Genomic DNA, 16,858 nt, shown 5'->3' with positions numbered 1-16,858 from the left:
ACTACATGTAGATACATGATCTACACTTACAGTACATCTTATGTAAATTAGGTGTTTAACAAACACTTTTTAAGAGCACCATAAGAAGAGTTTTATTTTCTGGATCTTAAATTTATAGAGGCAGCAGCAGAATATTTTACAAACACACAAAGTTCAGTGAAAATACAAAACAAATATATGTACATACAATTCTGACTAAACAGTACACACTATATACACAAGCAAAATTAATAGACAAATGAATCATAATTTCTCAGATTCTTACTTCATATTTGCACTTTGCACTCATTCAGTATGTGGTTTGTAACTGACAGAAGTTGCTGTTTGGCTTTGCATTGCTTGTCTTTTTCCATTAACGATGAGCAGCAGAGGAGAGTCCACACGTATACTTCGAAAATCATAAGACTGCAAAGAGATTAGGTTTGAGTAAAGTTTTTGTTCTAGTAGAATTATTTAATATTACACTTTGCCATGCCAAGTAGGTTAGCTAAAAATGCACATTACCTTGTCATTATGTGTTATGCTATGCCGTTTGACTTGTGGTTCCGGAATGACTACTGTGTCTCCAATTAAAACGCCCCAGCCATCCGCTATGTTATAAACCATGACAACACAACAGGTTTCCTCACTGTCCACCATCCCAAATGTACTGACATAAAAGAAAAATATTAAAAATGTTAAAAATGCGTAATGACAGTAAATACATTTTTTTTACATCTTTGTTTATAACCCTATGATCTCAATGTCACCAAATTTATATAGTGATTTTACACAACTGATGCTGTTCTAATTAATGATTTGCAGCATTGGGGTAATATGCAAAATGTACACAAAACAACGCAATGGTTTGCAAATCAATGAAACCCTATATTAAATAAATAGTACAAGGACAACATTTCAAATATTCATTCATTCATTGTCTGTAACCACTTATCCAGTTCAGGGTAGCAGTGGGTCCAGAGCCTACCCTGAATCACAGGGCGAAAGGTGGGAACACACCCTGGAGGTGACACCAGTCTTTCGCAGGGCAACACACTCACACAAGAACACTTTTTAGTAACCAGTCTCAATTAAGTATAGGATTTAAATGATTTGCATATCACAGCATTGCTTTTATATACATCTGCACAGCTTCCCTGCTTTTTTTTTTGGAAATGGTGTTTATACCAAAAAATTAATGGATTCACTCACAAGGCCATTCGACCCTCTGTAGCCAGGCTGAAGACCACTTTTCCCAAGGCTGCAACACCTGCATTGTGACCATGTGTAAGGGCAGAAAAAGAGCGGGGCTCCAGGTTTCCTATGTGGCCTGTGGGAGAGCGGAACTGAGGGGAGCTACATGGACCCAATGCGGACACCTTCAGTGAGGAGAGCATATTACGCAAGCGCCGCGCTTTCACTTTACCCTGAGAGAGAATGAAGACATACATTCATACAACTGGTATCTAATGATGTAATATAATACCTCCACCACTAATCCAGTTATTTATTAAATAATAAGAGAGAAAAAAGGTGCCTATAATTCAGAGAATACAGATGCTGGTCATAAAATTAGAATATCATGATAAAGTTGATTTATTTCAGTAATTCCATTCAAAAAGTGAAACTTGTATATTATACTCATTCATTACACACAGACAGATATATGTCAAGTGTTTATTTCTTTTAACTTGATGATTATAACTGACAACTAATGAAAACCGTGATCATTAATTGTATCCTGTGCAACTACATGCTCTCTTCTGAATAAACCGGCTCTTGCACAGATTCAGGGTTTAAATACTAATCACAATCTGATCCTGATGTGAAAGGGTGTTTATTCCTGAAATCTACACCATAGTATGACGTAAGCAACACACTGCATTCCACAACATGTTGCGAATTATTCAGAGATTATTCTCAGTATTCTGACTTTATTATCAGAATCTTATGATAATTTTTTTTTGTCCCAAAGCCGTGGCCATAAAACTCTGTCGTACCCACGTTTGACATCACGGTTTGCACTGAAAAATCTACTCTGTTTTGCTTCCAGTTGAGAACGAACTTTTATGGTTCACTAAAGAGTTTATGTCGGTGGAAACGCGCCGAATGGTTGCAAATTAATTCGCGAACTGGAACCGTTGCAGTTACTTGGTGGAAAAGCGCTACCCCACAGAGAAAGAATGAGAATGAAGGACAGGAGCAGTAGCAAACGTTTTTGGAAGCACCCATTGTGAAGTTTTCTACCATTTTGATGCTGCTGATTGTCAGTTCTGCCCCTGCCATTTACGTGTGTACTGCACCTTGCACATGTGTAGCTTTGATATAAGTGAATATGCACAACTGATGCAGTATATGCAAGGCAGCCACTATGTGCATGGGAACATGCAGTTAACAGAAGGTTTATCTGTAGCCTTAGACTGTTGGGCCACTCTGTTGGACCTGGAAACCTTAAATTCTGACCATAAAGAAGTACAGTAAATACTGTATCAACCGAATATATGTACTGCAATCAGCAAGCATATTAATGTGTTATGCTATAAAAGCTCCAGCAACACTGCTGTACCTGATTCACTCGTACCAGCAGAGATGAACAACAGTTTATTAGAACAGTCTATATGAACAGTTTAGTAGAACTATAAAGTGCAAACCTATGCTCAGTGGAGCTGAACAAAAGGGACAGTAATTTTAATTATATGGCTGTGTATATTGTTAATTAACAATAAGGTAGCTGAATTACTTTTATAACCCCACTATAATTTGTGATGTGACAAACCTGTCCTACATTTCTGTAAGTTATTCATGCTGTATTTAACTCACCTTGTTCTCTATTAAACTAGTAATTTGATCCAGATAATGCAACAACTGCTTCTCTCTCTCTGGAGGCTCATCCCACCCAGGATCTAGAGCTGCAGCACGACTGTAACCAGCTAATGCTGAACTGAACATCTCCTCATACTGGAACAGCTAGTGAAGCAAAGAATAAATGCAAATTTGAAGCAAGTAACATCTATATAAATGCTATTTGTTTGGTTAAAATGTTTTATGAAAATCAGGTAATCTACTGAAAGATGGCAAGTAAAGGTAGACTTTGTGATGGAAATAAGAATATAACAAATGCAAGCTATTCAGATAATTGTCTAAATGCTACAATTTGTCAATTTAATTGGTATTTTAAAAAAATAGAAACTTCTGAATCAATTCTATTGGTCCATATTGAACCACTCTTATTTTCAAATTATGTTAAAAAATAATTAGTGTTGTGATACATGTTTTAAACACGTGTTTAAAACACTTTTATTTATTTATATTTATATTTACAATATATTTATATTTACTCATACCAATAGCATGTCACTTAAATAGTATCATACACTTCTGCAACGTTTGGGCAAAAGTAGATAAGATTATGCATATCTTGGGCAAAATGATTAAGAGAAGAAAGAAATAAAAACAAAAACATTTAGGCACATTACCGTAGCTCGATTGAAGTGTAGATCAGCATTCAAAGTTGATGTTTTGTCAATTTTCTCCTGTTGTATACAGAAACAAAATATACAAGCTTAAACCAGCAAGAATAGTAGTTTAACATTTTTGTGTGTGTGTGTGTGTGTGTGTGTGTGTGTTAATGCATTAATGCATGACTTCACTCACAGCTTGTGAATAGGCACTAAGAGCTTGCTGAGACATCTGAGGATTCTGTCCACTGGAGAAGAACAGCGAGATGTAGGCATTTCCTAAAATGTCTATCAAAGAAAACATTTTAAAAACCTGCCGATATTACTGATATGATACCTAGATTAATGAAGTGTTGTTTTACTGTTATATGAACAGTAATATAGACACTAGTACAGGGGTGCTATATCTACAAATGGGCTTGTGTGACTGCATGTGTTCATTATAACTCAGCACACGTCGTTTCCTCTAATTAAATTAAGTGGACTTATGCCCTTTTTCCACAAGGCATTACAGAGAATATTGTTAACTGTACCCTGGATGAGCACTGTCTTTGAGGTTTATTTTATTTATTTATTTTCTAATGCATTTAAATGCATGATACCTCCGCATTGGGAAGTTTTTCATTATTGTCCATGGTTCTCTGATAAAAAAGGTAAACAAAATTTAGCATGTAGTGTGCTCCTGTTTGACTGGAACAAAACAACTGCAGCTAAATCAGCCCTTTCTGAACACCCACAATCTAATGTTTCCCCACTAAGATATTTCTACCAAGCTGTCTTTTGGATAAAGGTTGGCAAGTGTGGAATATTCTAAAGAGTACAGACAAACCGCGTGTAAGGAAATGTTTCAAATGTCAAAATATGATAAACTCACACCAGGATGTTCCATCGGTGACATCTTGTTGCACAGCCTGTCTGGCCAGATCCACACTTTCCATAATACGCTTGCTGTGCTCCTGGGTGCCCCCTTCAGGAGGAAGCTGCCTCAGCACCATGGAAAGGTTTCTCAAAGACACTTTGTTCTTCAACTAAGTAAGACAAGATCCACTATCATTTCAATAGACTAAGCAATCACAACACACTATCTTTTGATTCTAGAGTATGATTATTATAACTGTCAAGAGTTCAAATTACCCAAGTCTACAATTTAGCTTCTTTATACCTGTTGTAGAGCCCCTGTGAAGCAGGTCTTTGCAGCAATCAGGTCTCCTTTCTTCCAGTACTGCTCCCCTAATGTGTTCCATCCCTCTACCAAACCAGGGTCCAACTTCACTGCCCGTGAAAGACTTTCTTCTGCTGCCTGACTGAATTTTGGGGCTATGTTCAGACATCGGCCTCGTAGAAGAAGGTACTTAGAACTATGTTTGTAGAGCTCTGCCAAGGAAAAAAAAAAAAAAAAAACCATGAGCTTTTGAAATGTCCATGATGCTTAGTAAATATGAAAATATATGCAAAAATATTTTATTCAGCATACACAATTTCAATGTTAACACCTCATTGCCACAAAATAAATATGGTACATTATATGTCCCAAGGTCTGTAGGCAGAAACATACAACATTTCAGCAGAATTCAGGGTATTTCAAATGAAAGAATGCTGAAGGGTTCTGTTCTCTGACAGGCATGGTGCATGGGGATGTGCACACTTTTATGAATATCCAATTCTACTACAAGTTCTCTTTTATGGGGACTAAATGCCTGCGTCCCAAATGTAATTTAAATGTAGCTGAACTCTGTAATATTAAGGGTGGTCTGGATGCATTTGGGCCTATAGGCTAATGTGTGGTGTGTCCTTGCATGCAAAGGTTTGCTAATGCAATTTAGCCAAACAAAACTCACCTTCTTTCTCCTCTAGTCTCTTCAGTGCCTTGTTCATCTCATGAATGACATCATTCTCTTTTTTAGCAGCATCCTCCACACTGTGTGTTTCAAAGTAGTGATCCCTAAAGTGATAAAGTCCATCCACAAGTTCCTGCAAAACAACAGACAGAATCACTTTTTAAAAAAATCTACATTCTTATTTCTTGAAAATCATATATTGAAAGACTACAGTACACTAAGAAGGGTGTGTTCCTGCCTTGTGCCCAGTGATTTCGAGTAGGCGCCAGACCCACCACAAGCCTGAACCCATTCAGATGCTTAATAATTACTAACATTTACCATATATTGTTTTGCGTAGACTGTCTTTCCCAAAAGCGAGTACCAATTCTTATTTTGCAACGAAAAGAAAATTACACGTACCCTGTTCAAACCTCTAAAATAATAAATATATAGAGTCAGAACATTAAAATAATAACTTTGGTCTTCTTTTTTTGTCCTCTTTGGTTTCTATCTTTTCTTATGTTGTCTAATAACTGATTTAGATAAAATCTTGCACACCAAACAGCGCTGTATCTACAGTTAGCGCGGCGTTGTTATAGTGACGGGCAGAGGCGATTAACTCAGCGGCTCTCAGGCAGTCAGCGACACCTTACACTCATAACACACACAGTATATAAGGACACTTCGGCCGTCTGCTTATGGCGCTGATGTGATAAGCGGTCAGTACCTTTAAAACTTCCAAGTCATCTTGATCTGCTGCTTTATGCTCACCATCGTTGTCAACTTCAGCCATTTTCAGGTGTTAACGCAGAAACACGGCGCTGGTTCTCCTCCTACTGGCCCGGAGGTTAACGTACACACCGGACAAATACCTATGTTGTTTTTTCTTTTTTCCAGTGAGATGACCTTCTACGGTTTGTGTGGGTTTTTGTACGACGGCAAAAGGAATATGTATAATATTGTATTATATAAAGAAAAAAATCTAATATTTTTTCCAAGATTTTGTGTGCAGTAATCTTGTCCAAAATCAAAATATAGGGTATCAAGTGAAAGTGTCCCATTTCTTGCATGCTGTGAAGTATTTGCATGCTGTGTGTAAATCAGATTTTTTGTACATTATCTAAAATCAAACGAGATCCACACTCAGTCAGTCTCATGGGCCATTTTAGATTTCCTCCCTAGCCACCAGAGGCCACCATTCCCAAATTATAAATAAATATCACTGCATTAGTCAAGGAAACCTCCAGCAAGTAGGTGAACCATTCATTAATTATCTGTAACCCCTTATAATGTTCAGGGTCGCAGTGGGTTCGGAGCCTACCCGAAATCATTGGGCGCAAGGCGGGAATACACCCTGGAGGGGGCGCCAGTCCTTCACAGGGTGACACACACTATTTTTGAGTCGCAAATCCACCTACCAACGTGTGTTTTAGACTGCGGGTGGAAACTGGAGCTCCCGGAGGAAACCCACGCAGACACAGGGAGAACACACTCACAGACTCCTCACAGACAGTCACCCGGAGCAGGATTTGAACCCACAACCTCCAAGTCCCTGGAGCTGTGTGACTGTGACACTACAAAAAAAAACAGAGCACGGAGTTCCTTTTTCTCTTGCTAAAATAGCTGTCTTTTAAACATGTTTTCATAATTTACAGCACATTGTTCATTTTTTAAAAATGGCTACTGTACTTTTAATTCTGTTAAAACAATCCCACATTATTTTTTTTTCTACGATCCGACCATTAGGGGGCCTGACGGACCGGTTTGGGGAAGTGAAAGTGCGCATGCGCACGAGTCATAAGTTGTCATGAGACACTTGAAAGGTAGACTCATGTTTTAGTGCTTATTACGATTAAAATGATGCGTTTACTTTTGTTTCTGTGTTTGTTACGCGTTTCCTTCTCGGGGAATGATCCTCAGGAGCAGCTTCAAGTTTTTGTGGTTCCTCACAGTCATATGGACGTGGGCTGGGTGTACACGGTACAGGTCAGTGTGTTTGTTTGATGCTGGTAATCGTTCTGCATTTGACAGAGCTTTGATAGTTTAACGAGGGGACAGTGGTGTTGATCGAGTTTGTGGTGTATATGCAGGAGAGTATGCACGCCTACGCCTCCAATGTGTACACTACCGTCGTAGAGGAGCTCTCTCGTGGAAAAGAAAGAAAATTTATCGCAGTCGAACAAGAGTTCTTCAGACTTTGGTGGGACAATGCAGCAACACAGTGGCACAAGAAGCAGGCAGGTTTTTAACATTCATGAGTGGATACGTAGACAGTAGAGCAGCTATACTGGATTTGTATATCTGAGACCTGTTTCTATGTCAGGTGAGGCAGTTGCTGCAGGAGGGCCGTCTGGAGTTTATTATTGGAGGTCAAGTGATGCACGACGAGGCAGTGACAGATATTGATGACGCCATTCTTCAGCTCACAGGTTTGGACCTGTCCTGTCCTGTCCTTAAAAAAAGTCCAGTGGTCCTCCTTGCACTCAACCATGCAGGGGCCAGTAGTGTATTCCTGAGGGAAAATATGTACTTTACTCCCTATAAATAATGAATTGAGCTTCTTTAAAATACTCTGAAGCAGTTGCACATTACCTTTAAGTTTATAATATTCACTGCCTAGCATATCCAGTAACTGTGAGATGTCTGGGTGTTTCTAAACAAGCAGTCTTGGACTTCATCAGTGTTTATCTTACTCATACATTTCACTCTACCACCCCTCCTCTCTGTCTTTGTTGTAGAGGGACATGGCTTTTTGTTTGAAATGTTTGGTGTCAGGCCTCGCTTCTCTTGGCATGTCGACCCATTTGGTGCCTCCGCTACTACTCCTGTCCTTTTTGCTCTGGCTGGGTTTGATGCTCACCTGATCTCACGCATCGACTATGACCTCAAAGACAACATGCAGAAAAATAAGGTTGCTTTTATGTTTTTTTTATTAACCCCAAATTGTAATTGTCTATAAATATGTAGAGACATCTCCAAATAAATTTGTATCAACTCAGTAATATAATAACTGTGGTTATGCTTATGTAGAAACTGCAATTTGTTTGGAGAGGGTCACCCTCTTTGGGGAAGGCCCAAGAGATTTTTACACACACCATGGATCAATACAGTTACTGCACACCATCCTACCTCCCCTTTTCAAACAGGTAACCCATTCTGTACTCTAAATGTCTGTCACAATATATATACCGCCCACTGTGCTCTGGAATGTGTGATATTAAATTCGTTTTTATTTATTTCCTAAAAATGTTAAAAACATTACTGTTAATTGTTCACATACCATTGTAAGCCCTTACCCTCTTTTTGACATTAATGTTGTGCCTAGATCAGGGTTTTATTGGAATGGAGTTGCCATGTTTCCAGACCCTCCTAAAGATGGAATCTACCCCAATATGAGCCTTCCAGTCACAAAGGAAACTTTGGAGCCCTATGCCCAAACTATGGTGGACAACATCAAACAAAGGGCACAGTGGTTCCGGACTAACCATGTTCTTTGGCCTTGGGTGAGTTTGCATTAATGCATTTCCATCAAAAGATGCTGTTATACATAATGTCATAATTTATTCATATATATACTCCCACCCACCAGGGTACAGCAGATAAAAGGGTATAAAGTCATTACATTAACAACAACTATAATTGTTATTTTTAGGGTTGTGACAAGCAGTTTTATAATGCCTCAGTACAGTTCAAAAATATGGACTTGTTGATGAGCTACATCAATAAACACAGCAAGGAATTTGGACTTAAACTTCAATATGCCACTCTCAAAGACTATTTCCAAGCTGTTTACCAATCAAATGTGTCATGGGAGGTGAGGGGAAGTCAAGATTTCCTCCCTTACTCCACGGGTAGGTTTTTATGTGATTTTCTTCATATTATGAATCAATAATATCCTATCTGATATACAAATGGACAGTGTAGGTGCAGGTATTCCAGCAAAACAAAAACTCACCTGTCTCTACATGTTTAACCCATGATCTCAGACTTCAGCAGCTGTGTGAAATAGAAATCTGCCAACACTGCCTATTTAGAAGACAAGATTAGACACCCCTGATCTGTAATGAATCAGTGTCTTGAACAAGCTAAGTCAGCAGATCCAACGGATGATAAAATTATCTTCACAAGAAACTATAAACTGTGAAACTGGAAAGTGATATTTTAGCCACACTGAGGTTTAATAAGAAGGAAATACATAATAAACAGAAGTGCCACATTTAGAAAAATAATGTGGATTGATTAAAATTTCAGTGTTATATTGCTGTTAAATGCTGTTATATTAATAATTTTTCTCTCTTTGTAATAAAGCATGCAGTAAGGGAATTTATAAGCACTTTCATAAAAGCAGGATTGACAAGCTGTGATGCAATATAATTATTATATTCTATTGTAGGGTATCTGCACATAAGGTTCATTTTATATTATTTTTTTACTTTTTCCAGAACCGTTTCAGGCATGGACAGGCTTTTATGCCTCCAGAAATATTCTTAAAGGAGTTGCAAGAAGAGCCAGTGCCCTTTTGCATGCTGCAGAGTCTTTGTTTGTTCGGTACAGAATCAAGTATCCTGACGGCCCTGTGCAGAAAGAATGGGCCTTGGACAAGCTTAAGGCCCTCAGATGGGCTGTCTCTGAGGTGCATAATTTAAATTTAGGATGGGTTAGTAGGCCATATACACTATAATGTGACTTACCTGTTTTTACTTGTTCATTATCTAAACAAGGTTCAACATCATGATGGTATCACAGGAACCGAATCACCCAAAGTGGCTGATATGTACATGGAGCACCTCAAACAAAGCATGATGGGAGCCGAAGAGCTTTTGGCAGCCATTTTTCTTCTCCCTCAGAACCCTGGCATTTCCAGGGCCAAGCAAGATAGCAAAGGTATGTCATATACAAAAATCCTATTTATTAAAAAAATGAGGGTATTTAAATTATTAATAGTGATAATATTATTATAATTTTATAATTGTATAATAAAAGTAATATTATTAAAAATATATTATATATTTTTTACATGCACTTTTTACAGCCTACCTGTGAATCCTTAAAGTCTTCACATATATTTAAGAAATTTATCCATGTCTGAAAATGAGCATAAAACATTTCTTTTTTTTCCTCTCTTTTAGAGTGAAACCTCTATTAGAATGAAACCTTTTCATTCTAATGACAAGGTTTAAGAAGTCAGTGTATATTAACCCAATTTAGAATGTTCCACTGACCTGTGGTCAGGTTCATATACCTGTTTTATTTCAACCAAGTATTTTAGTATAATGTAGACATTAATAGCCATATTAGAGATTTTGGGCATTGTTGGAAAGGTTTTCAGTTTATTGTTTTAATATGGTGTTAAAGAATATAATTTGATATATGAATTTGTGGAACAGCTCTGTTTTGATGTACATATTCTTAGCATTATTTAACCATAAATTCATTTGCCCATTCTAATGGTTTATTGATGAGTAGGTACAATGCACATAATTAATTTTAAAATATTTTTTTGATAATTTATTTCTATAATTTAGAGTCATCTAATGACCTTGAGCAGCACATTATTGTCTACAACCCACTCGCTTGGAATATTACAACATACGTCAATATTACTGTAGAATATCCAATGGCACTTGTGTTTGATGATAATGGGACAGCAGTTCCTGCTCAGGTAACGCACTTATCAGAAAAGGCACAGCCTAAACTGTAGCATTTAGTAATTACGTTGTCTAAAATTGTTTTTTGGTTTATTAATCTGGTTTGATTTGTGGTATTTTTTATGCTGTACTTTTTTGTTTTCCTTCAGATCCAGCCTTCAGGAGAATCACAAGGTCGCTATGATTTGTTTATTGTAGTGGAGCTAGGTGGACTTCAGTACAAAAAATACCTTGTTCAGTTCCCACAGTCCCAGTGTGACCCAAGCTCTAGCTGTGGGCAGACTCATGCAGCCAGGGTGGTGACGTTTGAGAGAAGAAACATTCATGAATGGAGAAAGACGGGAAGAAAGCTCTTACCTGTGCTAAATGAATGCTACACCTTGCTGTTTGATCAGGAGACAAATCTACTACACAGTATTACAGATAGGTCAGACTCAAAGCTCACATTTGTTTAACATTATTTAGATTTCCCTTGCTGAGAGATTAAAAAATCAGGAGAAATGTATTTTGTATCTTCAGAGTGGTCATTTTTGATCAGTTTGAATGCTACTAGAGACTGAACTACAAAGGTTCAAAATAAGTTAACTCTGTCTACAGAGAACATGCTTTGAACATTTGATGCACAATAGTGATTTATTTGCTGAAATTAACATGTGGAGGATTATGACATATTTACTTAATGTTCATCAGAGAATGTACATGAAAATAGTCAAATATTCTTTCTCAGCACTATACCTGTTATAAGTGAGATTTGAAACTGATTATATTTCATTTATTAATGAAATCTTAGTAGATGTAAATGACAGTTTAAATTTTTTCATGAATGAAATTAAGAGTTTTCCCACTGTTTCGTTTTAGGCTTCAAGGGAGAAAAGTTATGATTCACCAGGACTTCTGGGAATATGAGGCCAATGGGGATGTACATGCTGGTCCTATCTCAGACAACTATATCTTCACAGCCAATGAATTTGCTGTTCCTGCATACAAATCAGTTGCGTTGGAGATTATTCCAGGGAAAATCATTACTGAGGTCCGTCAGTATTTCTACAGGTGAGCAACTAAGGATAAATGTTATTATATATAATGTTAAAGAGAAACCTCCCAAATTATCAATTAAAAATAAAATAAAAAAAATAAATAAATAAACAAAGCAAGATTTGCTTTGTTTATTTGTTTTGTTTGTTATTACATTTAATTAAATGTAATTGCTGATCATAAATGCATTTCCACAGTACAAAACTAAATAAGCATATTTTAAACACCAAAAACATTTTTTTAAATGTGGAGTGAAGGAAAAGTTTACTTTTTTCTGTTTAAATTTAGATTAAATTAGATTAGATTAGATTCAACTTTATTGTCATTGTGCAGAGTACAAGTACAGGCCCAATGAAATGTAGTTGGCATCTAATCAGAAGTGCAATATATAACATTATTTACATAAAGTGCAGTTGTGATATAACATTGTGATTATGGAAGTTGTGACCATATATACATATTGAAATATAAAACATGTAAACAAAGTAAATGTACTATAACTTCTCTTTTCTTCTTTTTGCAGAGAGGTGTCTGATAAAAACTATACATACTCCATGGTCACACGAGTTCCAGTGGGTTTCAAAGACAGATTACTTTGCCAGAGGCTGGATCAGAGCTATGGAGTGGGTCCCTTGGTGGTGAATAGGGAAGCCGTGCTAAGAACCACCACTGAGTTGCAGAACAACAAGACAATATACACAGATAACAATGGATACCAGATTCTTAAGCGGGAGTACAAGCAATATATCAACAATACAGTATCTCGAGTAAGAATCAAAAGATGTTTGTTCATGCTGCATGGCAAATCCAATAGGTTACTCAATACATGTTTCAAGATAAAAATGTAGGTTACATGTGAACAAATCCAATTTGTTTGGTCAAAGTGCTGCTGTAGGCACATTGCTTGTCATAGTGACAAAGTAAACATGCGAACACTGAGGGTGGTAAGAAAAGAAGTGCTGTGCCCCAGTGACAGAAAAACACAAAGAAATCTAATCTGACTGGTTGAACTAAGTCACGAGTTCAGAGATTGGATTCAAATAATCCCTTAAAAATATGCCACTGAAAAAGTCAAGTTGTATGTGCCTTTCTGCAGCTCAGACTTCAGAATAAGCAGATATGCAGAAATACCTTGAACAGCGCTTTTGTATCTGCAAATAATCAGTCCAATTTTCCACACAATTTTATTTTTTAACTTGGATTTGCATGTTTGTGTTTGTGTGTGGTCTAGAACTACTACCCAATGGTGCGAGAAGCCTATATTGAAGGTGAATTCAGCAGACTGGTCCTTCTCAGTGAGAGAGCACATGGAGTGGCTAGTCTCAGCGAGGGCCAAATAGAGGTCACTTTACTATAAAATTACATAACCTTATTTTTGCTGCCGTTTTTGAGCAGGTCAAGATGTGTTTGCTGATTTAATTATCTTGTTGACCCAGGTGATGCTTCATAGACGGCTGTGGAACAACCAAGAGTGGAATTGGGGTTATAATCTGACCCTCAACGACACCTCTGTGGTGAAGCCTGTTCTTTGGATGATGATTGGATCTCCTGCTGCCATGACAACCCTCAGTCAGCAGGGGGCACTTTATCTACAGCACAGACCACTGGTCTTGCCCATTGACAAACCTCGTGAGTTAGTGTACTTGTGTATATTGCTGATTTATATATATTTCTAAAGAGGTTGTGGGTTTGATTCCCGCTTTGGGTGACTGTCTGTGAGGAGTGTCCGCATGGGTTTCCTCTAGGTGCTCCGGTTTCCTCCCACAGTCCAAAAACACACGTTGGTAGGTGGATTGGTGACTCAAAAGTGTCCATAGGTGTGAGTGAATGTGTGTGTGTGTGTGTGTGTGTGTGTGTGTGTTGCCCTGTGAAGGACTGGCGCCCCCTCCAGTGTATATTCCCGCCTTGCGCCCAATGATTCCAGGTAGGCTCTGGACCCACCATGACCCTGAACTGGATAAGCGGTTACAGATAATTAATGGATGAATGAATTCATGTATTTTTTTTTATTTAATAGCTACAATCGTTATTTGCATTTTGCAAATTTTCATTTTTCTAATCTTTTGTTGGTGTTGTTGAATAATACACAGATCAAATGGTGCTCAGTGATCATGATGTAAAACATTCCTTTTTCGTCTGGAAAGAACGACTTGGCATTAGAATGATTTAAAAACAAAACTGGGTGTTTAAAAATTATTATTTACAAATATTACTGTGAACTAATTTTGTGGCAGATAAGCCGTGGACTGGACACAAAAAATGGAATGAAGCCTCGGTCCAGCCTGTGGCTTTACCTCTCAATCTACACATGCAGTACCTCAGCATTCCTGGATGGAACTATGACCCCAGTCATAGCCAAAGTCTCAACTCAGGTAGGATTCACTTGTAATTCAGAGTGACTTTTTGAAGTGGATGAAAAATTAGTGTAGGCCTATGGAAAAAAATTGTTTGTATTAATAAAATGTAGTTGTTACAAAAATGCTAGGGAAGCTAAATATAGTCAGGCTTACATTTCTAATTAAGAGTAAATTATACTCTGCCTGTATAATTGTGACTGTAACTGATTACCCAAATTCATGTATAGTTGGAGAAAAAAAGCCTGAAGCAAACTTTAACAGAGTCCTCTTAAGGTTTACTCACTTGTATGAGGAAGGACAGGACCCCATCTTGTCTAAACCTATTACCGTCAACCTCAAGGTAACACTGTTTACTGGATTACTTTTGGTCTCTAAATTAAATACTTCTGTGGTGAATATATTATTTAATTTTTTTGGTCTACATTTAGTAGAGATTCAGCATGTGCACATAGTTATATTTTTCATTTTCAACAGATGTTCATATGAAAGCTTTATATGTGTACAACGTACTTTGGATATAAACATTTAGATAATCGACTTGATGTGTACCTTCTGTGTCTGTCTTGTTATTTCTGAGGTTGGAATTGTAAGACACCGAGATTAAAATGTAAGGTGCAAGGTGTAATTCCAAGATGTTCTGCATAATATACAACAAAGCTTAATTATGCTTTCTAGAAAAAACTAGACATAATGAATAAACCTAAATATGAAGGAATGAGTGGTTACAGTTCTTTTCCATTATAGGAAGTCTTGCAAGGCTTAGGTAAAGTGAAGGCGGTAGAGGAACGCTCCCTCACAGGAACGTGGGATATTTCAGATCTTCAGAGATGGAAGTGGGGCACTGTTGAGAGTGCAAAGAAGTCAGGTATGATCATTCGGTGTACCACACTATGTTGGATGAGACACTATGATGTTCACAGAACTTGAATAATAATAAAGGGAATCTTGAGTGTGTCATTCTGATTGTAACTAATATTTGCTCAATTAATTTATGTATGTATTTTGCAGAGAATTCCAGCTCCTTCAGAGGGGTGACGACAGATTTCACTGTGACCATATCACCGAAACAGATCAGAACTTTCTTTGTTTACTTTGCATAGTCATAGTTTAACATCTAAGGTTTTGTACACCTATACATGTTATCTTGTTTTGAGTCCACTGGTACCACTTTCCTAAGGAAACTCTCATTGTCTGAATACTTCAGAAAACTAATCTCAAAATGATTAAAACAGCAATTGAAAGTGAGAAGATAGATAGACTTAGCAGTATAAATCACTAATCACTTGTTTGCACTATTTGATGGTCAAAACTGAGGAATCTTTCAGTTTTTAAATTCAGTTGATTTTGACATGAATGCTCCATTGTAGAGAAATCAAAATTTGTAATCAAAAACACTTCTTATAAAATTCAGAAGATACTTCCTCACCATTTGCTACCTCTGCAGTCTGTTTGGGTACTGGAAACCAGTGTAATGTGTTTATGAAGCCCCAGTGTCTGTAAATGAGTTAAAAAAAAAAAACTTTTGGATTTCAGCCAACAAACAGACCTCCGAACATTGAAAACAATGAACCAGGATGAGGATATTGCTCTATTTTTGCACCGTAGCTGGGTAAAATTGACTTGTTTTTTGCTGTTTCGGAGCACTTAAGGTAGAAATGTCTCCAAATTCGGAATACAGCTAATTGCATTAGTAACCAAGTTACAAACAATTTCTGTGGTCATTAAAACATTGATTACAAACTTACCGACAAATTAAACTTCAGCCATTCTGAAGTGTTTCTGAACATAAATATACCAGAGAGAACTGCGTTAAACACATCCTCATCTCATCAAATTGAAAGTCTTTATTTACACCTTCGTTTTTCACATCTGCAGATGTTTAAAAAAACTGATGGTATTCCTCTTTAAATTTGGAATATTTCACCTCCCTTAATGACTTTTTGAGTTCTGTGATTTATTTCTTGCCAAATCTGTTCCCTTGTTCAATTATAGTGTGCTGTCAGTTTTCATGCATTTATTCATCATTATTACCCAAGTTAGTTATTGTAAGTTACCCAAACTGGTAACACTACTGACAGCAGTTTTGTACTAAATTATAATTTAAAAACAATCATGACATTTTTGGGAGTAATCCCTTAGCTGTCTTCTATGAAGACCATTATGTGGAGTGATTTGCCTGTTTGTAATTTGAAAAGAATGAACCATGTAACTATCTAATAAATAATTAAATGCTTTACTATTTTGTGCAGGTTTACTCTGTGTATAGTTCTGAAGATTTCAATGTACATTAAAATGATTATGTGGGATTAGTAAGTTAGAGTGTGTAGTTTCTTGAGCTGAAAAAATAGCTGTGCATAAATGGTAATGATAATGTGTATTTAGTGCTCAGCAGCATACACCCTGCTTGTGTAAACATTAATTTCCTAGCCTCCTCCAAAAGTTTCATAGTGCAGTTTCTGCAGTGCAGAGCAACGATAGAGGTGTTCTTCTCCGTTCCGGCCAGTTAAGCATTGCAGTGGTTTTTTTTGTTTTTGTTTTTTTTTTAAAGCTGTAATTTTAAG

At 37.1% G+C, this 16,858-nt stretch overlaps 2 protein-coding genes across 8 annotated transcripts; one reads left to right on the top strand and one right to left on the bottom strand.

The window, feature by feature from the left end:
* Positions 1-106: 106 nt before the first annotated feature.
* ttc5 (tetratricopeptide repeat domain 5) lies at positions 107-6,104 on the bottom strand. Of its 5 annotated transcripts, none has more exons than XM_066680855.1 (10): positions 5,985-6,104; positions 5,276-5,408; positions 4,600-4,811; positions 4,312-4,465; positions 3,634-3,725; positions 3,456-3,512; positions 2,800-2,946; positions 1,192-1,406; positions 505-649; positions 107-405 (listed from the first exon to the last, which is right to left on the bottom strand). In XM_066680855.1, exons 1-10 carry the CDS (start codon positions 6,048-6,050, stop codon positions 286-288), a joined length of 1,341 nt encoding a protein of 446 aa, XP_066536952.1. In that variant the 5' UTR covers positions 6,051-6,104; the 3' UTR covers positions 107-285. The 5 variants fall into 5 exon arrangements, with proteins under 5 accessions (XP_066536952.1, XP_066536955.1, XP_066536953.1 ...); XM_066680858.1 differs by having other exon boundaries at positions 6,029-6,090; XM_066680856.1 differs by lacking the exon at positions 5,985-6,104 and adding an exon at positions 5,597-5,974.
* man2b2 (mannosidase, alpha, class 2B, member 2) lies at positions 5,905-16,668 on the top strand. Of its 3 annotated transcripts, XM_066680854.1 has the most exons (20): positions 5,905-5,976; positions 7,178-7,243; positions 7,348-7,494; positions 7,581-7,686; positions 7,996-8,168; positions 8,288-8,403; positions 8,583-8,760; positions 8,910-9,108; positions 9,700-9,890; positions 9,979-10,141; positions 10,783-10,919; positions 11,055-11,332; positions 11,764-11,955; positions 12,464-12,707; positions 13,172-13,282; positions 13,377-13,569; positions 14,175-14,312; positions 14,525-14,637; positions 15,042-15,162; positions 15,306-16,660. In XM_066680854.1, exons 2-20 carry the CDS (start codon positions 7,214-7,216, stop codon positions 15,395-15,397), a joined length of 2,922 nt encoding a protein of 973 aa, XP_066536951.1. In that variant the 5' UTR covers positions 5,905-5,976; positions 7,178-7,213; the 3' UTR covers positions 15,398-16,660. The 3 variants fall into 3 exon arrangements, 2 of the variants coding, with proteins under 2 accessions (XP_066536951.1, XP_066536950.1); XM_066680853.1 differs by lacking the exon at positions 5,905-5,976 and having other exon boundaries at positions 7,036-7,243; positions 15,306-16,661; XR_010804190.1 differs by lacking the exons at positions 5,905-5,976; positions 14,525-14,637 and having other exon boundaries at positions 7,035-7,243; positions 15,306-16,668.
* The last annotated feature ends 190 nt before the right edge of the window (positions 16,669-16,858 follow it).

This window comes from Hoplias malabaricus, chromosome 9, assembly GCF_029633855.1.
Source record: "Hoplias malabaricus isolate fHopMal1 chromosome 9, fHopMal1.hap1, whole genome shotgun sequence".
Classification (NCBI taxonomy): Eukaryota; Metazoa; Chordata; class Actinopteri; order Characiformes; family Erythrinidae; genus Hoplias; species Hoplias malabaricus.
Note: the sequence above shows the minus strand (reverse complement) of the source record. Positions and strands in the feature narration are given on the sequence as shown.